Here is a 23,390-nt window from a genome sequence, read left to right on the forward strand (position 1 = left end):
TTTGCTTTAATTTAGTTTATCTTCTTAATTATTTTGTCTTTAATTTTTTTTATTATGACCTAAAATATCGAAAATTTTGTTTAGACAAAATGGGGAGAGGAAAAATTGTGATAAAAAGGATTGACAATGCAACAAGTAGACAAGTAACCTTCTCAAAACGAAGAAGTGGATTGCTTAAGAAAGCTCGAGAATTATCAGTCTTGTGCGATGCAGAAGTTGGAGCAATTATCTTTTCTAGCACCGGAAAACTCTATGACTTTGCAAGCACCAAGTATGTTTACAATTTCTTGATTTAATGTTTTCTTCTCATCTAATTAATTCTTTTGATTAGTATATCCTTAATTATCATGTTCTTGATCGATGGGTTAGTGAAATAAGAAATTTATAAGCATCAACATATATACATAGTATTATTTTTAGGGAATTTATTCCTATATTTTGATCTTAATCTTTTTCTTAATTTTTGTAAAGAGATTATATATTACCTCTGTTATATATTATTTGCAACGATTACACATTTTTCTTCTCTACTTTATGTTAAATCGTTGCAACTAATATGAAACAGAGGTTGTAATTTATATGTGGATATAAGTCAATACGATGTTTATAAATCAAATTAAACATTCATAAGCTAGTATACTAGATACATGATTTGTTATTTTTGGTTAAAATTGAAGAATATAAATTGGAATATTCCTTAATTTGTACTTTTAATTTTTCTTTTTTTTTGGTGCAAAAGATAAAAATTAAAAGTATATAACATCATCCTCATATAAATCTCATTACAAGAAGAGTTTTTTTGGTTTAACTAATGAAAATTAAATTTCACGTGTGCAATTGGAGAACTAAAATTACATTTGTGTAGTCCTAAAACCCAACACACATGTTTTATGAATTTATTGAATTATAATACTGCTATTTTATTGGAGTAAAATACAATTTATTAGCTGATTAATGAATGTGTACAAAGTTCTAATTGATAATAAAATATATATTTCCTCAAGGGGGTTAAAATTACTGGTGTTGAATCGAAGTAATGTCTAGTTTCTTCAAGGGACTACTATGCCCTTTATTCGATAATTAATTTTGACATCATACTATTGAGTACATTAAATTCACCTCAATAGTTGTAGTTTGACTATATTCTGTTCACTTTAATTTCACTAATATTAAGAATAGATGAGTGTTGTTAAGGGTTAATTAGGCTACCCAAGTTCAATTTGCAAACAAAATAAGTTTTAGTAATGTCTAATAAGTTCAGATAAGTATAAAGATTAGTATACATCAGGTGAATAGAGTGCACCTTTCATTTCAACAAATGTAATTTCGCCCAATTTTGTAACTTACATAGTGACCATTTGCCAGCTCACCATCTAAATTGATTAATGTCATTAATCTATATACATCTATTGTTAGATCTATCTCAGTTTTCTTTCTATCTCTCCTAAAGAATTTTTAGCCTTTTTCTGATCTCAAGTTTCATAGTTGAGTTGTTCCCAAACATCTTCTATTACATATTAATTTTCTTTAGATTAGTTTGTAGGATAAATCAGTTGATTATCTTTCCTCAAACTTACATCTTCATTTTATTATGTATCACTCAGATTAATACATGTCTATTGTCTAGTGTTTAAACAAACATGAGTAAAGCTGTCTCACTTTGGAAATTGAAGCTAAAAAGAACTTCTAATCTTTAGTCCCTATGTTATCAAACAATTGTAAGATAAAACCAAATTACTGACTTTGTATCTTATCTAGATAGACTAATTTGCCTTCAACTAATTATAACATTTTTTTGAAGTTTTTGTTACTAAGCTTTTTTTTTAAATAATAAAATAAAATCAATAAGCGTATATGTTCAAACTTAACTATCTGAACTTAACAATATTGAGCTTATCTTATTGCCTAACTAGCAAAAATAAGATGGTAAGAATGAAATCTCGAAGTTAATTATTAGTACTTTGTAATTCCTACACTTAAAATTATTAGCTAGAACATATATATCTTTACTTATTAAACTTATATAAGCTAAACTTATTATATCCTTGAAATAATCTAATCAAAATTTACTTATCTTTAAAGTTATCTTATCTAAACTTATCTAAGCTTTATTAACCTTGAATTTATTTTATCTAAAGTTAATATCATTGAACTTATATTATTTGAACTTATCAAAGTTTATAAGTCCTAAAATTAGCGAAAATTAGGTGTAGAGTACAGAGACGTACTTATTAGTTCAATTCGTACTATATGCTAATTTTATATATAACCCTAGTGGTTTGGTTGAATTGAACCTTGTTATGAGATTTGTATAATATAATCATTATAATTGGCTACTATATATATGCGCATGCCCTTCCTCCACAAATCGAAAAGGATAGATAAATCCATAGTATATATTGTACTGTCTAGCCTCGAGTAAGACCATTTCATCATCAGGACCACCATCAAAACAAAATGTTCAAGTATTGCCCTCAATTGATTACATTGCATGGCTCTTTAGCTATCTAATTTAATTTGTTCGAAATTGGTTATTATCACACTGTTCCGACCTCTCATAGTCAAAATTTTGGCATAAGCTATTATTGCATTAATCGTATAATCTGCACTCTTTTTAAATATACTTGGTTAACGGACATGTTAGCCTTTTGTTTTTCTTTTTTAATATTATAAACTGGTACTATTTACGTCAGGTATGTATTTATGTATGTTCTTTTTTTAGATATAGTCCAATGTTGCGAGCAAATAAATGGGAGTACAAACGTACAATTTGATGCCTTTATTTTTGTTGGTTTGAGTGAAAAAAGACATAGAAGCATGAATTGATCAGGATTTTCTTGTCAGTATTGAGCTTAAATTATTGCAGGAGAGGCTCTAGTTTTGGAAGTTCTACATTTATACATTTAGTACTGTTTCTCATGATTCCTTATTGTATTTTGTACAGTTTGTTCTATAATTATCTTGAATTTTTGAATCAATAAAATTTATTTTTTTCATCCCACTAGTGATTGTAAAAAATGTTGAGGTTTTATATTTTATTGGTCTTTTTTTGCACAGTAGACTATTATTATTATTATATCTTATTGTACCTAATATTATTTAAATCTACCAATAATTATTTTGAAAATTGTATTTAATATTATATTAAAACGTATATATTGAAAATTTTATGCATGAATGTGATGTTAGGAAGGGATGAATGCACATCAAATGTAAATGAATTTTATCATTTTAATGTGTGATTTATCAACATGCACAATGACAAGAAAAAACAAACAAACAAACAAACTAGTGTTTCAAGATATCACTTGGCAAATCTCCACCGAGTTTAATACCAAACGATGGGAGAGTTAGACCACACAATTTTCTTACATGTGAATCCACCTTATTGGGGCCGGACGGCAATCATTTGTATGAAGTATTAGTTTTAATGTTCCTAAGTAATCTTCAAATCTTATACAACTGCATTATTCAAAACAATGAGCCCTAATCTTATTTTGAGAATGGAGATGGGAAAAGAACATAAATTTGCTCTAATAATTAAATTAAATCTTTAGTGTGCAAACTCCGCTAAACATAAAAACTCTACTCTGAAAAGAGCCTAATCACATACAACATGATTCTATGACTTACATCTCATATTCAATTGATAGATTATATGCGCTAATATTCTTTTCTCTTTTAATTTAATGTGGGATTATCAAATTGAAACCTCACAACTCAGATGTGAATTGTTACTTAATCTCTAAACATATATTCCATCAACACTCATCCTAAAGAAAAATCACAAACTACAATTTACAAAATTCTTACCCTCTAGGGTTAAACAAATTAAAGGTTTAAAAAGATGTCTAAGCTTAAAGTGAATAGATTATTCCCTCTCAAAATAGAAGATTTATTATGGGTTCAACTCTCATAAATTGAAATAAGAACTAAATCTGTTGATTGAATGTCTACTCACTTACAATGATGACCAATTAATCAAATACAGTTCTAACAATGTCATAAAAAAAAAATTAAAATAATAAAAAAAAAATGTAGAGAAAATTCATTTGCAAAAAAACAAAGTTTGAACACTACAATATAATAAATCTATAGATTTGGGAGTAAATTAAAAAATTATCGTATTTACAGAAGAGAATACCATACATTCAATACATAAAATTCTATTTCAATAATGTGATATGCAAACAATGAAAATTAGGGTTTCCTGTAAGGGTGCCTTGAACTACCAATCATGGAGGTCAAAGTATTTGGGAGGAGGGGAGGGGGGGGGGGGGGGGGGGGGGAGAGAGAGAGAGAGCGCATGGGTTCGAAACCTTCAAGACTTCATTATTAAAATTTTCAAGTATGTATTCATTCGTGCTAGGGTTACCACATTTTCGGTATATAATTAAATCGATATTTTTAATGCCCTAATGTACAAATAGACATAGTTTGTACACATAATAATGGAAAGAGCATAGAGAAAATTTTATTAAATGGTCAAATAAGAACAATGAATCATGAAATATGTCAAAACTCTCTCAACATTACATAACCAGATTGCTAAAAACTGATAGCTGTTATTAGCAATTTTGTACAAGTAATATATTCTACTGGTCAAAACAATAAATAAGTTAATTATCAACTAATGAAATCATACACCAATCTGTTGTCCAAATAATACCTACTTTTATTCATAAACATTTCTAATACCCCCTACTTCCATGCCAAGAGAAAAGAGCCTCCTTCGCATTCCTTAAACATGTCGCTCTTCAGTGGCTCAGCATGTACTTATAGTCTTTCATTCACATTCATCGTAGTCTAATTTAACCACCATCCATTGCTGTAGCTATAAATTTTGCTGACAAAACCAGATTTAGTTCAAACTTTAGGAAGAATATAGAGAACATTAGACATTACCTATACCATAGTGTTTATCATCCTTGTATCCTTGAATTAATTTGTGCAGCAGCAGAAAGCTCTTCAGCTCTGCCTTTTTTAAAATCTTTTCCATGTTTCTGAATGAAGTTGCTATAGGGTAGCTACCTCTTCTTGTTAGACCTCAGTGATCATCCTGTTAGCTGGTCTCTGAACTTCGCTCACTCAGAAGAGAAGGGGGGGGGGGTGTCATGGCAGGAATTTATTGAAAGTATCATTAAACCCGCATTACCATGACTATTAAATTCATCCCTTTAGGAAAAGTGACATTGATTTTTTGAATGCTACTTTCAGCATGAAAATGGTGATTGAAAGATACAACAAAATGAAGGAAGAGAACAACCACCAGCTGTCATCTGCTGCTTCTGAACTTAAGGTAAGAAAATTTTATCACTTGATCAATCTTGCTTAAACAAAAAAGCTTGACCTGCATGCACACTGTTTTGTATTAATTTTATTTCTGTAAACATGCAGTAGGTTACGTAATATGCAATTAAACAAGGGAAGAAGAGTAACTAGGAAAGGTTGATAATTGTACACATTACTGATGCAATTACATAATCAATTAAAGACCATTTTCAGACATTTGAGTGGCTGGACCTTCCCAGCTCCCACTCAATGACTAACAAAGTAACAAGCTAAAGCAAAGCAAAATAGTTACAACTTTCTGATTAATTTTCTCCTCTCTTTCTGCCTTCCTAAATATACTAAGTTGACAGATAATTCTTTTTTTGTTAACCTTCTCTTTCCTATAACATTTCCCAAGATACTCATAATCATAAACGAATAATAGCAACTCTCTTCCCACAAAGCCAGTCTACTACAAATATTCCAAGTGGGAGTCACATATACTCTACTATCAAGCCATCAGCACATCAGACACCAAATTAAGCTAAACCAAACATACCCAATGAACCGACTGCACCAAAAAGTGCATTTGCTGTGTCGCCCCTGGCCCCTTTTCTTCTTTACTGAATTTATCATTCAATATGGAAGAAGTTCCAGAGTGTGGAAAGGAGAAATGAGGCAATGCAGTAGTGAAACCTAAGGTGCAGAAGGAATATGTTGTTGTGGCTGATAAAATTCCTCTCGTCCCAAATTATTTTGCACACTCACCTATTCCACAGAGAAAAGTAAGAGAAAGAGCTAAGTTGGAGAGAGAGAGAGAGAAGGATTTTTTGTCAAAGATAAGTGTGCCAAATAGTATGGGACAAGTAAAAACTACTTCGTATAATGGTAACTATGGTTCTGGTTGTAGGAAATACATACACTGGTGTTTACTTATAGTCAATTAGACAACCGATTTGTCTGTTGGCCATCAAATAATAATCAGAATTGCAGTAGACAGTGGTAACAGAACTCAAAAATTGACACCAACTTCAAACTTTCAAAGTTTATCAGAGAGGGAGAGGGCAGTGAAAACTAATAATTCAGGAGATCGAAATAGCTTGAAAAATAGAATGAACATCAAGACGGAGAGATAAATATAGAAATACAAAGCAGATGACAGAATAACATAAATGACACCTATAAAAGGAAGGGTTACTTTTGGTGGAGAGATGCATGATTATAAAAACGGGCTAGACTTGTCTTTTTTTTTTTTTTATAGATACCCAAACTCAAAATCTGGGCTCCGTCATTGGTTTGGTAAGGAGGAGCAGCTCAAATGATGTGACCATTGACTAGTGGTTGATATAGAAGTAATATTTCTGAGACAAACCTGTGATGAAGCCAAGAGCTTAAAATTTCTTAGCCAAGGCTTGTCTTACTACCATTCTGGAGCAAAATTCTTTCTAGAATGCAGAGAAGGGACTAAGAAAACCTGGAATTTTGGATCACCTAATCCAAAATAGCTCGAAAAAAAAAAAAAGCAACTCATCAAATTACTGATAAAATTCTTTTCCTTCGTCAAGTTCTGAGCTTGCGATGTTTGAGAATGACCCTGTTAGGGGGAAAAAAAGGCAAGTTGATTAAAGGCACTATTTACTTTGTTACCAAGGGTGTCTCTCTTCCCTTTATCTCCTGTGCTAGTATTTAGCTCCTTTTGTTGGGTCAGGGATGAAGAGGGAAAATCTGTGGTGGAAAGGAACTGAGGAAAATTCTTCCCTGCTATTCACCTCTAGTAACAACTTCTAAAGAATCAAAAGCACACCCCCAATACGTAGAAACAAAATCCAAGGAATCCTACAAATAACAGACAAAAATAACCCAAAAAAAGGGAAGAAAAATCCCAAATGTTAATTTATGTCTTAGAGTAATTCAAACATTTCTAAACCAATCTCCAGCATCAGATGATCTATAACTCTCACCAAAATAGAGTTGAAATGAACAACTACCTCAAGGAAACCACAAGATTGCATTACAAGAATAACCTACCAAAACGCTGGTTTTCTCTTTCCAAGTCTCATAGGCATCAGTGGCCGGAGATTAAAGAAAGTTATAGGGTGCTGAACAAACTAGAGTGCAGATGATACAGCACGATTAAGGTGAGGTGAAAATGAAGGGAAGTAAAGGCATTGTCCAGTATATCACTTGATGAAGGCATGAAGCAACAAGTGAAACCAAGAAGTATTCTATTATATCCAGAAACCAGCTAATTTCATTTTGCTATCAAAGCCTCCTCTACAACTATCCAGCCACCAAAAAATCTTTTTGCCATCCTGATATTCTACACCCTAGGCAGAAATCGTATAGAACATATGCTGATGCATTAAACAGATTGAGCCATTGAGGGTACTAGGGGATTAAGATACGCAGTCATGAGAGGTTAGAGACGTGTACTTCCCTCTCAACCACTTCCTCTCTTTCTCACAACTACAAAATTAGTAGTTTTACAGATAACACTGTCACAAGATCACGGTGTTATCTTGTTTTACCCATAAATACATCTATTATTTTCCCTCTTTTCATTTGAGCAGCTTCATTCAACCATCATCCTCACTTACAAGAATACGACAAAGTCATAAAAAAAGGGGCTGTGGCAACTTACGAAGCATGAGCTGCAGTTCTCGCATGAAGTAGCATAGTAGAAACACAAAAGCTCCAGCCAGCAAGCCTATAATCTAATTGCCTTATGTTTCATTTGCAGAAGATACCTGCAACTCAGAAGAGCCTCAAAGCCCTGCAACAATCAGTATATATTTCATTAAAATATAGTTCGTTTCTTTTTTGGCAGCAGGGTGCCAGGTAGCCGGATTCAACAAGGCCACAGCTCAAAACAGGTATGCAAGTGATCAAACAGTGCCAGCCCATGAACAAGGAGGGTACTTCCTCAAAAGGCATGCTTGGAATGGGGGTAGAGCATTAAGGGGGTAACAAAAGTCAAACTAAGATGGATCTAAGTAGTTGTGAGAGAATGAGGTAGTGATGGTGTGACTTTCAATGCAAATGAGATAGTGATGCTGTGATGATAAAGGAAGTGAGGGAAACTATTACCCTCATCTTGGGGTAATTGTTATCCTAGTATAATGGTGGGCAACTATTACCCCTATTATGAGGGTGATAATCTCCCCATCTCTCTCTCTCTCTCTTCATCATACCACCACTATAATATTTCCTTTATCACCACCTCATACTCTATCGTCTTCATTTACAGTCATATTTCTTGGTTTGACACTTTGACTTATTACCCCTTAAATTACTAGCCTCTAAATTATTACCCTCAATCCAAGCATGTCCTAAAAGGAGAAGAAGAAAAAATCTCAATTGTAATTTTGACAACAAAGATGAGCATGAGATCAGGTATTATAAAACACAAAATAAAATAATTGTAATTCTGTCCTCTTCAAAGGGAGAGAGGAAACACAAACTTTTTGCCCCTTTCTAAAAAACAAGCCTACTGAAGCATAGCATTGCAACGAATAATTCTTCTTGATCAGTCTCCTTCCCACTGGTCTATGACTTCAATTACCCACTAAGACACTAAAAGACACACCAGCCCTTTAAAAGCATCTCACATTCTGTGCAAGTTTTACCAATATAGGCATATAGCTCATCCTAATCAGTCACCCCTATGGCTGGCCCTACTCTATTACTTAAGTATGTTAATGCCATTGAGTTTTAGGCAAGAGCTTCTAAGTATGAGAAAACAAATAACCCCCAGCCTGTTTCACATTCTAAGGTCTTTGAGACCAGATTTTGATCAATATCTGCAATCAATACACGTTTTAATCCGTCCCATGATTAACTCTATTGATTCGCAAAGACTAAGGAGAGTTTAAAAGGTTGATGGGTGGATGTGGCACTCAGATTTAGAGAGAGGAAAAAAAGTTCTTATGAAAACATGTTATAAGGGAACTTGAAACCTTGACTAGGGGTAGCAAAAGCTCAAAACATTTTGGGTTTTCTCTTTGCAAGTGCTCCAACAAATGTCCCAAAATACCATCTTCCACGTTTATGAAATTAAAGCTAAAGTATCATCATTCTTCTTTTCCAAGCTACAAGAACAGCAGTAACTTTATGTGTTATAGTATATTTACAAGATAAGAAGTATTATGTTGCACAGTGTTTAGTAGGTAACACTATTTAGAATGTGTTTTTGAGTGTCAATCGAAGGAATTTGACTATTCAAGGCCAATTAGCCGGGTAAGAGGTAGTAAGGCCTTTAATAAAAGCCCTGTCATTGATATTATCAATGTAAATATCAGATGAATAATTCCAGTAAGAATCTTTTCTTAGAAAAAAGATGAGTCATATCATAGTATATAAATCACCACTATAAGTCATATCACAGGCATATAAATCACCACTATAAGTCTTATCATGGGCATATAAATCACGACTATACTTACAATTCCTCTAATATGTACCAACAACCAAAGCCACTCAAACAATTACGTAGGTATATTACCCTACTTTTGAGTTCAATCACTCTTACACTTAATAGTTTATGTGAGACAGACATATGATAAGACAGAATGACTTTAGATAGGATATAGGGTGATCTTTATGAGTAACTAGAGGATTATGTGATGAAATCTCCATCCTTGGCTACCCTTTATTTTCTTCTCAAACAATTTTCTCTGTCTGACCCAATCTTGAAGAAGTCTTTCTTTCTTTCAGCTAGCAACCTAGCACGCAAACAAGGATTCTAAACTTGACAAAAAATTTGCAACCCACAGGGCATGTCAGGCAAACCATCTACCTCAAAAATTGATAGCTCAACATTAAACTCAAAAATAGTTTTTCCTATACACTCAATTCATGAACTCTAACAAACTTCAAGGTTCCAGCACCAACTGTTCCTAAAAGCACAGTGCATATGGACTTCCTGCCTTTTGCTTCATAAAAGAGCTCTTACAAACATGACTAGTTTATGTTAGACTAAATTTGTGCTCTTGAGTCTTGACTTCTTTCATTGTGCCAAGAAGTTAAATGACCTTACAAATCATAACTACAGAGCCATTATCCAGATCCAATTTAGCAATTGTCTCATAACTCACTAGGGTGCACCTCTTCCAAATTCCAGCCAGTCTACCTCATCTAAAGTAAGGCATCATCTTAGCAACTGTTGTCTAATTTACCCCAAGTAAGCCAACTCTCACCTATATCACTCAATCTTGGAACACAATCCTACTAGGTCTCTTCTAGTAGTCCATGCAGCCTTGTCATGACATCTTCGCTGCAATGTCCACTTGCTTTATGTCAGGCCTTCAACATATATGAGGTGTTCAGAATCTCGAGGCGGATCTCACTGTAACAATTTCCTAACATTTATATGACCTCACATTGGCAGATCTTGCACTCTTGTGTAGGATATTAACACTACGCCTCAACGTACTACAACCATTAAAGGTAGCAACTTGCATCAAACATCTAATGTACATTGTCCCAAAGCACCGTTCTTCAAATTTTCTGACTTCAAAGAGACTCAATTCTACCATCTTGGCTTGCAATAAAATCCACCCTTATAATAATTATTAGGAAACATCCTGCCTAGAGGAAGTATGCATTACCAATGGTACCTAATTGCTTTGTAGCCATTACACCTTAGCTTAAAATTTTGTCTAACATCATTGTACATAATAACATATCCTATATCAGGAATTTTATTGCTTGTCAAGTGCATATGAAAATGTCAAATTTCCGATAGTCACCCATCGAGGAAAATGCATAATTAAAAATGAAAACAAAGAACATAGACTAATAAACTAACCATAAAATTCACCGCTAACCACAATCTGAAAATCCATGCCAATGAACTACAAAACAAGATACCTAGGCAACTACGTACCTAAGCTGACTTTTCAGATGGTGATACTGATAAGGTTGATAATCAATCTAGGCTATAAATGTGGAGCTGAGGTCACAAATGGAAGGGGGAGGAGAAACATGGGAATATCAGTGTAGGTTAAAAGGGATGAGGTGATCAGATGTTAAAGGCCTAATATTACCTTTGTTACATGAAGGTAAAACTTCTAAAGGAATCGATTTTAAAAAATCACCAAAATAATATTAAGAAAAGGAAAAGAATATAACAATGGCAATGACAGAGGACTGATTTCTTTCTTTTTTATATTTCATGACGCATTGTATAAATTTACTGCACTACCAAATGTGATGTCTGAACTAAAAGAGCCCCCAGTACTACCATTTCAGCATTACATGTAAAGCCGAACCCCTATATCAGCATGATGTAAAAATAGAAAATGACAATAACCATTTCTCCTATTTCTGTTACAGTTTTGGCAAAGGGAGGCAGCAAACTTGAGGCAACAGCTGCAATATTTACAAGAAAGTCACAGGTAAACCAAACTTTGACCTTAAACTCGATATTATCAAATAATATACTGTAATATTTTCCAATTGACCACCAATAGCCTGAAAATTGCTTTACACTTTGGTAAGCAAGTAGCCACGTTATGATACCAGACATACCTGTGATTTCTATGTGGTGGTTTGCACAAAATCTGTCACATTCCAGCATCATACCCCTGCAGCTTTTACTACGTGATTACGATGACTTTAATTCATCTCATACAAATATAATAATATATAAAGAAAGAACTACACAAAAGAGCGGGGGGGGGGGGGGGGGGGGTGAGAAGTATGCACTACAGAAAGAGTAATATTTCAAACACTATTTATCAACATTTACCAATGATATTCAGATATTTCAAGAGAAATTATATTTTGGATTGAGCATCAAATTACACATAGGAGATTCCCAACTGTTTCCTAGGATTCAAATATAAATTTGAGCACACCAAACTCATCATTCATGATTTATACAAAATATCCCTAAATGACTGCAAGAGTTTTCATGATATAGTCCCATATGGAACTGAATCACTGATCATGATTTTGAATTTAGATACACTACCCATACACCTCAAAAAAACGATTCAAGATTTTAATACAATACACATATCCCTCAAACAACGATTCAAGATTTTAGCTTTTGATCTTCAAGTGAAAGGTAATGGCTAGAAAGACACATCAAGTAAAATATAGCTTGCACAAGCTAGATTATGGTTCCACCGTTCCAGTGACTAGCAGCATTCGTCATTCAAGCACACAACACTGAAAACAGGTAGCTAAAATCAAAACTCATTTACCTAAGTAGCATGATTGCTTTTCTTCAAATCCAAGATGGATGAGTAGCACAACTGCACAAGAGAATAAATCTGTTCCAGGAAACAATAGTTCACATCAGAGAATAACAAGAGGTTGGAGATAAACTAGTGGGTATGTGCTAATCAATGCATCAATAGTCAGCTTAGGTAGAAATATAGAAAAGAGAATAGTCAAAAACAAAATAACAAGGTAAACAGCTAAAAAATCCTAGAGGAATCTGATATTTATTTGGTTTTTTTTCCATTATTGTTATTATTAAAAATGAAAGACAGTTGCTTTCTGGGAAAACCGGTTAGTTTAATTCAAAGAATCAATGAACTTCCAATCAATCAATCAATCAATCAATCAAAGCCTTAATCCCAAAAGTGGGGTCGGCTAACATGAACCAAATTTGATTATTCCGTGTAGTCATCAACATAAATCTTTCTCCTCCATCCCTTACGATCCAAAACTTCATCCTCACGTAAATCCATGCACTTCATATCCTTCCTCACTCCTTCCAACCAAGTCATCTTTGGTCTCCCTCTTCCTCGTTTAATCCCTCCATGGTCCCACTCTTCCACTCTTCGCACCGGTGCACCCTCGGGTCTCCGTCTTACATGTCCAAACCAACGCAGACGATTTTCCCTTAATTTATCTACAATGCCCGCCACACCTACTTTCTTGCGAATAACCTCATTTCTGATTCTATCTCTTAAAGTGTTTCCACACATCCACCTTAACATGCGCATTTCCGTAACCTCCATCTTTTTAATATGCTCTTTCTTAGAAGCCCAACATTCTGTACCATAGAGCAACACTGGTCTTATGGCAGTCCTGTAGAATTTTCCCTTCAACTTTAAGGGAATGCTGCGGTCGCATAACACTCCCGTGGCCGCTCTCCATTTAAGCCACCCTGACTTAATCCTGTGGGTCACGTCTTGATCAATGTCACCATTCTTCTGGATGATCGACCCTAGGTACTTAAAACATTCACTCATGGTCAAATCCTTTCCATCCAAACTCACCACTTCATTGCTTGTCCCCCTCTGAGTGCCAAGACGACATACCAAATATTCAGTCTTACTCCGACTTAGCTTAAACCCTCTAGATTCCAACCTTTGCCTCCATTGCTCCAACTTGACATTAACCCCATCCTTAGTCTCATCCACCAAAACGATATCATCTGCGAACAGCATACACCATGGAACCTCATCTTGAATTGGTCTAGTTAATTCATCTAGAACCGTTGCAAAAAGAAAAGGGCTTAATGCAGACCCTTGATGCAATCCGATTGTAATAGGGAAATCTTTTGTCAACCCTCCGCATGTCCTCACATTTGTTGACACATCCCGATACATATCCTTAACTAGGTCTACATACCTTCGTGGGATACCTTTCTTCAACATTGCCCACCAAAGTATCTCTCTTGGCACCTTGTCATATGCCTTCTCTAAATCAATAAAGACCATATGAAGATCTTTCTTCTTTACCCTATAAAACTCCATCATTTGTCTTATCAAATGGATTGCCTCCATAGTAGATCTCCCAGGCATAAAACCAAATTGGTTATCTGAAATGCTTGTGCATGCCCTCAACCTTTGTTCAATCACCCTTTCCCACAACTTCATAGTATGGCTCATAAGCTTAATTCCTCGATAGTTAGAACAATCTTGAGCGTCTCCTTTGTTTTTATAAACCGGGACCAAGGTGCTCTTCCTCCAATCTTGTGGGATCCTTGTAGCCGTCCATATCTTGTTGAAAAGGTTTGTTAACCAATCAATACCAATCTTACTCAAACACCTCCACACCTCTATCGGTACCCCATCAGGGCCAACCGCCTTCTTAGGTTTCATCTTCCTCAGTGCAATCTCCACCTCTACTCTCCTAATCCTTCGCACATACTCCATGTTGATTTCTTCATCACTCATAGAGGTATCTCCTATCACAACTCCATTACTTCCATTAAATAATTCATCGAAGTACCCCTTCCACCTGTCCTTGATGCCCTCCTCTTGCACTAGGACCATTTGGTTCTTATCTTTGACACACTTCACCATGCCAATATCCTTCCTTGCCTCTTGTCTTCTCTTTGCCATCTTATAAATGATCCTTTCTCCCTCCTTGGAATCAAGCTTTTCATAAACCTCCTGATATGCCTTTTCTTTTGCTTGGCGAACAGCTGCCTTTGCCTTACTCTTAGCCTCCTTATACGCTGCAAAGGTTTCATCACTCCTACATTTTCCTAAGGCTTGATAGCATTCCCTTTTTTGCTTAATTACTGCTTTCACCTCTTCATTCCACCACGAAGTATCTCTCTGTACCGAAGTTCTTCCCCTTACTTCCCCTAAGACCTCTTTGGCCACTCTTAGGAAACAGTTCTTCATTCGTAACCAAGTCATGTCCGGATCCACCTCTCCATCCCAATCCGCTTCTTCAATTACCTTTTCTGTAAAAACCTTAGCTTTTGCATCCCTTAGGGTCCACCATCTTATCCTTGGTTCTTCTTGTCTAACTTTTTTCTTCGCCTTCTCTTTCAGACGAATAGTCATTACCAATAGCCGGTGTTGGGTGACCACACTCTCCCCTGGGATAACCTTACAGTTTATGCAACTTTGTCTATCTATGCTCCTTGTGAGCAGGAAGTCTATTTGAGTTGCATTTGCTCCATTCCGAAAAGTTATCAAGTGTGAATCCCTCTTCTTAAACCAAGTATTAGCCAAAATTAAATCATATGATTGGGCAAAATCCATAATAGCTTCACCACCGGCGTCCCTCTGCCCATACCCAAAGCCTCCATGGACACTCTCATAGCCATCTCGGCTCGCCCCAACGTGCCCATTTAGATCCCCTCCAATATATAACTTCTCTGAGTGGTGGACACCCTGCACCACCTCGTCTAGGTCCTCCCAAAATTGTCGTTTCTCTTCTGCATCTAAACCCACTTGGGGAGCATAAGCACTGATAACATTCACAATCTCCTTGCCACATAGCAACTTCAGCCTTATCAACCTATCGTTCTTCCGATAGACCTCGATCACCTCTTTTGCCAACCTCTCATCGAGAACCACACCAACTCCGTTCCTAGCTCCACCATTCCTTGTTCTGTGGCTCGTTTCTTGCCCAACATACCATACCTTATACCCCAAAACCAAGCCTCGAGCTCCTTCTCCTGTCCATCTTGTCTCTTGGAGGCACATGATGTTCACGCGTCGTCTTTTCATTACTTCTACCAATTCTGCTGATTTTCCCGTAAGAGACCCCACATTCCAAGAACCAATCCGCAAACTAAATTCTTTTCTCCCACGCTCCCTCCTGATCCCAACTCCAAGCCCTTGATTATTTGACACCACAATTGGGCAATATGGCGCGTCGCTTCTGGGCGACGACCTAGCAACCCTTACATACTTATCACTGCACCCGGGTCTGGGAAGTGCAGCGCGTCGCTCAGTAGGGAACGCCCCAATGGCACGCCCTTGCTCATTTGACACCACACTCGGGCAATGTGGCGCGTCGCTTCTGGGCGACGACCTAGCAACCCTTGCATACTTATCACTACACCCGGGTCTAGGAAGTGCAGCGCGTCGCTGAGTAGGGAACGCCCCCACGAAAATATCTGTTTGGCTCATGTCATGGGATGTGACGAAGTTTTATACTGGCTGTCACTGGCCTACCGTAACCCTCCTCCTTTATCCAGGCTTGGGACTGGCAGCGGGAAACCCACTGGCGGAGTTAGAATCAATGAACTTCCAATAGATAAAAAACCACAAAGTCAGGCAGGAATGACACATATTGAAACTGTAAAAGTTATCTACTCCAAGAGGACAACAAAGACACTTGGCTACAAATTACAGTAACATTTTAAATTTTGAAACGCAAATATTTCAATTTTCAACAGACTTGCAAAAAGTTCCGCCTCTATATCTTAGCATCCAGTTTGATGGTTGCAGGAAACTTATGGGGCAAGAACTTTCAGGTTTAAGCATCAAAGACATGCAGAACTTGGAAACTCAATTGGAAACAAGCTTGAAAAGTGTGAGAATGAAAAAGGTGTGAAATATTTCTGCTGCACAAATTCAAATCCTAAATGCAAACACAACAATTAACAACTTTGCTATTGTTTGCAGGACCAACTCCTATCTGAAGAGATCAGAGAACTTAACCAAAGGGTCACTTCATCAACAATATCTACTAATTTTATTCTATTTATGCACGTGACAAAGTGTGCTGAAAGTTGTTAAACTTGTTGCAGGGAGCTATAATTCATCAAGACAATATTGAGCTTTATAAGCAATTAAATCTCGTGAAACAGCAAAATTCAGAGCTACAAAAGCAGGTATCAAACAGAGAGGCTGTTTTATGAATAGAGGCCATTAATATAATAAATGAAATCAACTGTAAGAAACAATTCAATTTCTGATGGCCTTCTGTTTGCTAGTGTGTCTAAGAAAGATTCTGAATTTCAGGTGTGCACAACAGAGGAAACGAATCAGATACAGCAACACCCACACATGTCATATAATGTCAATAATGATTCTCACATGAACACGGCAATCAATCTCCAGCTAAGCCAACCAGAGCAGCACAACGATGAAACATCAACAAAAAAAATGAAATTATGGTACTTTGACTCTCCAATCAACTATTTTTTTCAGAATTTCATAAAAAGAATCAAGGAGAAAATATAATTTACACTAATAAGGCACATTTTGTTTGTAGCTTGCAACTACATTAACAAAGCTGGTACTGTGTCCAGTGCCACACCAAATGCTTAGCCAAGCATTAAAACAAACCATTCTACTTGAATGGGAAGATGCATGTGCTCATAGAGAAAGAAGCATTCAGCAACAACTGCAGATTTGGTATGATTTGGTACATAGCGGTAATTTAGTATAGCAGACCAATGACCAACAATAGCTTTCCATAATAAAAAACGATAGATGTGCTTGTTAAATATATATATATATTTTTTTTTGTAAGGTATGTAATTGTTCTTATGATGGTGTGTTTCACGAATTCAAATGCTAGCAGCTGTAGACCCTTTTCTTGTGAAATAAAGATCATGAATCATTGGCCTGATCAATTGAAAAATTACACTTCAGCCTGTAAAATACAATTTGATAGAAGATTTGCAATTTGTAAAGCCATAACTCCCTGTTGCTGGATTACAAGTAGAGACCTTAGTGTCAAAAGGATTCCATGACGTCGAAGAAGGAAAGATGCAAGCTACAATTAAAAACTACTTCTAATTGCAGCAAAGGCAGTGTACTTTTTTGCAAAAAATCTAAATTAGATAACGTAAAACAAAAAATGTATATACTTTTGCAATGAAATCATTGGCAAATGATATAAAATGACTTGGCATGGTTCTCTATTGTTTAATAAAGAAGTTTCATACTAGGAAAGTGCAACAAGAATCATAGCAGCTGGAGTTGTTAAAAAGGAAACTAATGAGCCAAAGAGCAGAGAAGATTAAACTGTATCAATGATACTGCACCTACAGATAACATGTAATGGTTGTCATGAAAAAAGCTACAGAAATAAAGGAAAAATATGGGAAATAAACTGCCATTCCAGCAGCAGCTAAGTTTATTTAAAACCCAACCAAGCTTCTTTTCATTTAAGAAAGAGCACTAAGCCATCATTCACTTGTATCAATTAAGACTCCTAGATGTTGTTCCTCAGTTCAATTTTTTTGTTATTAAATGTAATGCATTGGACTCATGGATTAGAAACTATGGACCATATGAGAGCCAGTAAAACTGTAAAAGCACTAAGGGAAGACATGAATTTTACTTGATTCCAGTATTGTCAGGTAACCTTGGCTTGCTAATTATTTTATAATGGACCAATTCAGGAAGGTTTGACAAGCAGGAGAAAATACTGCTATGGAATTGTGTTGTGAGTAATAATTTAATGTGTATGAGCTGCACTATCCTGGGATCTCTTAAGGGTGAGCCTAAAAATTCCTTGCACCAAGAAGAGCCATTTTGCTTTACCTATGGCTTAACCACATGGTTGTCTCTGGAACATCACACTGAATCTGCTGAAAATCCCATAGTTCCATAACAGGAAAGATGTCAAACATCTAATTCAGGATATGTCAATGCCTACAAAGCACATTCTTGGGAAATATGATGTATGCAAACTGGACCACTATCCAACAAAGATCATATTGCTAGTGGAAACGTGGGATATTGGAAATATGATGTATGCAACAGGACTTCCAAGGTATAAAGCTACCTAATGGCCAAAACAGGCAGATGGCCATGCTCCCTCGATGATTTTAAGATATTGTTGTCGTCATTGACATAATGAACAAATGCAACACAGACATATATACAATAGCTCTAAGAACAAAATTGTTTGTATACTACAGCTCCTTACAGAAAGTATAATTTGATATATGAGCACTTTGAATAACCCAACTTTCTTTATCACCCCACACCAATACATCTCATTATGCTAACCCAAATTTTCCTCTTAGGAAGAAAGTAAACTAAGGCCAAATCGGGTTTTAAAGATGAATCACCGGTCCATCATATCAAATACTATGCTAAAACAAAACCCCTAAACTTATATTTACCCTAAAACTGATGACCTTGAATACTTGCAAGCTTCCGAAAAAGGAATTTCCAAATATTTTGTAGCTTTATCATCGTACCCTTGGTAAAACCATATTTGACCTGGATGACATTCTTCCACAACAACCTCTTTCATTTACAAATGTTTAAAGCTGCTACACCTATCACTATGCTTGGGTAAAAAGGTTACATAAGAAAAAAATGTGGGTGACAAAATGAGTTACTTATTTTACCTTTATTTGGATACAACATAGAATAAGAGAGGGGAATGGAATTGGAGAGATTCATTTCCTTTTCCCTTTAAGAAGCACAATCCCTTCACTATTGGAAAAAGTTTGAAGGAAAACGATAGCCCACTTCACCAAACCCCCCCCCCCCAACACACACACCTCCCTCCCTTTCTCTCCACCTCCACAACTGCTAACCAAACACAATGTAAGCTTCAATCGTAATGCAAACCAAATAGAATTTGGACACTTCTTCCTCGATTTTTTTAACAATACTAAAATATCCAATTCACGACTCACCACTTGCAATAGATCAATCGAATAACTTCGTTGAGATTACAAAACAAACAAATACAAAGCATATAGAGTTATAGACAGCCATGGTATACCAAAGCTCAAAGGAAATATTATAATCATGTTAAATAAGGGTAATTAGCTGCATAATGCCCAACTCGAGGGAAAATAGAAGCAACTTGCATAACCCACTTGCAAGACAAAGATAATGATCACTGTTTCCAAGATCAAAATATTAAGAAAAACTGATAGCATTATACAAAACCGCAGCAGCAGACCAAGACAACAAGAGGAAATCAATAAATATATTTTTTAAGAAAACAAACCCATCAATAACATAATATAATAAAAATCAAATAACAAAATCAAGGGAACAAAACAGCATTATTCATGCATCTAACCCAGAAAAAAATACTCCTCAATAGCTAAAATCAATAAGATATTAGTAGTTGTGTTACTAGTGTACAAAATTAATAGTCGCGTTGATAGTGTAATTAACCATCACGATGATGGTATAATTTAAATCGAAACCAGGTATTCTACTTGTGTTCGAAATTAAAAGTCGCGTTGATAGTGTAATTAACTAATTAATAGTCACAATGATGGTATAATTTAAATCCAAAAATTAAAAATATAATAAGAACATTAAAGAAGATAGCAATAAAACCATTCAAAAGAACATCAAAACCACAACAAAATAATCATCATCATCTTCAACATCATGCAATGTTTATATAAATATTAAGATGAAGTATAACGTACCATAATTTGCAGCAACCTGGAACAAAAACATCTGATAATCAATTCAACCTAAAAAATAAATTAAAAAAAAAAATCAATAATCGGTGCAATAACATATAATGCAAAGAAATTGATCATTAATGAATTAAAAAATTACCCATGAAATTTTTTGATGAATAAACTCAAAAAAATGGTAAAATGAGGATACATTATTGCAGAAAAACAAAGGGAATGAAGAAGAACCCAAGAACAGTAAAACACCATGGAAGTTAGGAAGAATAAAATTTAAAAAATATGAGAAGCGTAGATTGGAAGAAGAGAGAGAAAAATATCTCAAGACACTATGGTATACCCTAGATTATGTTAATATTAAAGTCCTTGTCAACCAAGGTCCCACAAAAGGGTGGTATAGTGTATTAGGAATCATAGAATTTTCTTCTTGTGATTCCATTGATGGTATAAATCTCCATTGATTACCATCCTCGAGTCCTCAAGGTATTAACCTTTTTCTACCTTATGACACTAGTATAACAACATTTGAGTTTGCAAGTAATTTTACAAAGTTTATGATTTCGGTATGACGGAACTAGAAGGGTGAGTGATATAAAGAATTTGATCTCATGTCTTGAGTGTCGTACTTAAGAATTTAGGTTTTCAGTTTTTTGGTTTTTTGTATTTTAAAAGTGTATGATATATGTCATATAATGAATAAAAAATTAGTCAAACTTATTAAAATCATGCTAATTTTGAAAACTGACAACTAAAAAGTGAAAATACTTTTTTCTTGTTTCCTTTTTTAGTTTTTTGTTTTCAAAAAAACTGAAAACTCAAAACAAAAAACAATGCCAAACAATTAATCATTTAGATCTTTATAATTAGATGGATAATCTTTACTATCTTCACTCTCTTTTCTTCGATAATGGTGAGTTGTGACCGTCAATGTGCACAAATTTAACTTAATGTACTTAATGTACCCTATATTAAGTAAAGTAAGTGTTTTGGGGCAATTAGGAAATGAAACCATTATCTAACTAAATTGGTGAAACAAACAAGTTAGGTACTTTATACATTTTGAAATCACGATACATTTCTATAAAGAAAAACTTTACTGAGTTATAAACAATTTTATATGGAGATGAGCATTGCTAAGTTCATACGTACGTGACATGTCACATAATTAATTAAGTCTAGTCTTGCAAGCTAGGTGTACTTGAAAATTATAATGTTATTATAATATGTTCATTTCTTCTAATTGAAGTTGTTTTAGTTTGAAACTTTTAAGATGTGGAGTGAGTTTACAAATTTGGCCTAAAACTTTAAACCTTTTAATTTTATTTATTCTAGTCCAAATTATTACAAAGTACTACTACGTATAACTTTGCATCTTTTAAATTTAGGTCATGTTTATTACTATTCACCAATAGGCAATAACTCAGGACCTGTTATGATTGACTGAATTGAGCTGAATATTTTATAAGAGAAGGAAATTAGGAGCTGAACTGAACTGAACTTATTAGAGCTGAACTGAAAATAATCGTATAAGAACAGACCCTCAATAAACAATTACCTTACCCAAAAGGTTTTGTGTGAGACCGGACTCACGTGAGACCGGGCTCAATAACAAAAGTCCAACAAAAAGGCGCGGGCTAACTAAACCCGGTCGCGAGGCCCGCAACACCAAATACATGACACTATGACAGTAATATTCTAATACCTGACAATAATATTCTTATACATGACACTAATATTTTAATATCTGACAATAATATTCTAATACATGACAGTAATATTCTAATAATACATAACACTAATATTCTTATACCTCACAATAATATTCTAATTCCTTACTAAAATTATCTTATTCCTGATAAAAATAATCTTATTCCTTGCTAAAATTTATGATAAAAATAATCTTATTCTTGACTAAAATTTTTTAATCCTGACAATCTAATACCTGACAATACTAATATAATGCTTGACAATATTAATCTAATACCTGACACTAAACATTTAATAAAACTGACAATATATTGAAATTGATAATCTACTATTAAAAAAAAATCATCACCTCAAAGTCGCTTTAATAATGGAGGAAACCAATTTGACATATTTTTCATTCTCCATTAATCTAAAGTCAAAAATTTATATTTCCCAAACAGAATGAAATTCATGAGAAGTGAGTGGAAGGGAGGAAATCAGATTCCTTCATCCATTAAGGTTTCGAAAGAGGCTTGTTCTTTGTCCCAACTTTGAAAGAATACTATTCGTTTCACTGCTATCGGATGAACTCATCTATTCCAGGATTTTGGATTGAGGTTCAGGAGGAGAGAGAGTAGATCTACGGGGGAGTTGGAGGAGCTTCATCGCCGTCAAGTTGAGAGGAGGCGGAGAGTGGTGGAGGATCTGGCCGCCATTGATGAGGGAGAACAAAGAAAGGGGAAGAAGGAGAATGAAGATGGTGGACTCATGTGAGTCCGTCTCACCCAAAACTTTACCTTACCCGCAATTAGCTCATGTTGTGGCTACCTTATTTTATGAAAAAAAATATATTCAAATAATATAGACAAGAGTTGGTAGTTTCAATTTTTTATTTTTTTAAATAATAAATGATATTTAATCCAAGATCAATTTACAGCTACTACATAACTAATAAGGTTAGATAGGTCACCTTTATTAAATAAAACTCATGTATGTGATACTCTGCGTATATTGATATGAATCTAACATTTCATTTGAACATTTCTTTTTCAAGAATTACTATTGAATTAGTCTACAAGAAGTCAAATTATAGCTGATTAAAAAGCCCATATCATAACAAATTAATTGAACAAGTCTTTTCAATGTAAATCATTTATTATAGCAATTTTGTAAATAAGTCAATAAAAAAAAAAAAAAAAAAAAAAAAAAAAACAAGTGTCAATAAGACATTTTCATAAGAACCAACAAGTGGACAACATAACACACATTTAATGCAAAGGGACGAAGGTAGTATAATTTTCTTTTTTTAGTTGCATCACTTTTGTTTTTATGGATTCTTAGGCAACTTTTGAAGTAGAGAAAACAACCT

The 23,390-nt window shown here is 34.8% G+C and overlaps 1 protein-coding gene across 1 annotated transcript; it reads left to right on the forward strand.

The window, feature by feature from the left end:
• Positions 1-89: 89 nt before the first annotated feature.
• On the forward strand, positions 90-22,795 carry LOC145558133 (MADS-box transcription factor 27-like). Its single transcript, XM_081619266.1, has 10 exons — positions 90-271; positions 5,218-5,299; positions 11,605-11,666; positions 16,428-16,527; positions 16,605-16,646; positions 16,730-16,813; positions 16,944-17,098; positions 18,550-18,708; positions 22,483-22,540; positions 22,625-22,795. Exons 1-10 carry the CDS (start codon positions 90-92, stop codon positions 22,793-22,795), a joined length of 1,095 nt encoding a protein of 364 aa, XP_081475392.1.
• Positions 22,796-23,390: the final 595 nt, after the last annotated feature.

The sequence above is a fragment of the Chenopodium album genome, chromosome 9, assembly GCF_948465745.1.
Source record: "Chenopodium album chromosome 9, dcCheAlbu1.1, whole genome shotgun sequence".
Classification (NCBI taxonomy): domain Eukaryota; kingdom Viridiplantae; phylum Streptophyta; class Magnoliopsida; order Caryophyllales; family Amaranthaceae; genus Chenopodium; species Chenopodium album.

What these genes read in the sequence shown, in the direction of transcription:
- LOC145558133 (XM_081619266.1), top strand. Translation starts at nt 90, where the DNA reads ATGGGGAGAGGAAAAATTGTGATAAAAAGGATTGACAATGCAACAAGT. An exon ending in TATGACTTTGCAAGCACCAA is followed by an intron (nt 272 to 5,217) that starts GTATGTTTACAA and finishes TGCTACTTTCAG; the next exon opens with CATGAAAATGGTGATTGAAA. An exon ending in AGATTCCTTCATCCATTAAG is followed by an intron (nt 22,541 to 22,624) that starts GTTTCGAAAGAG and finishes CATCTATTCCAG; the next exon opens with GATTTTGGATTGAGGTTCAG.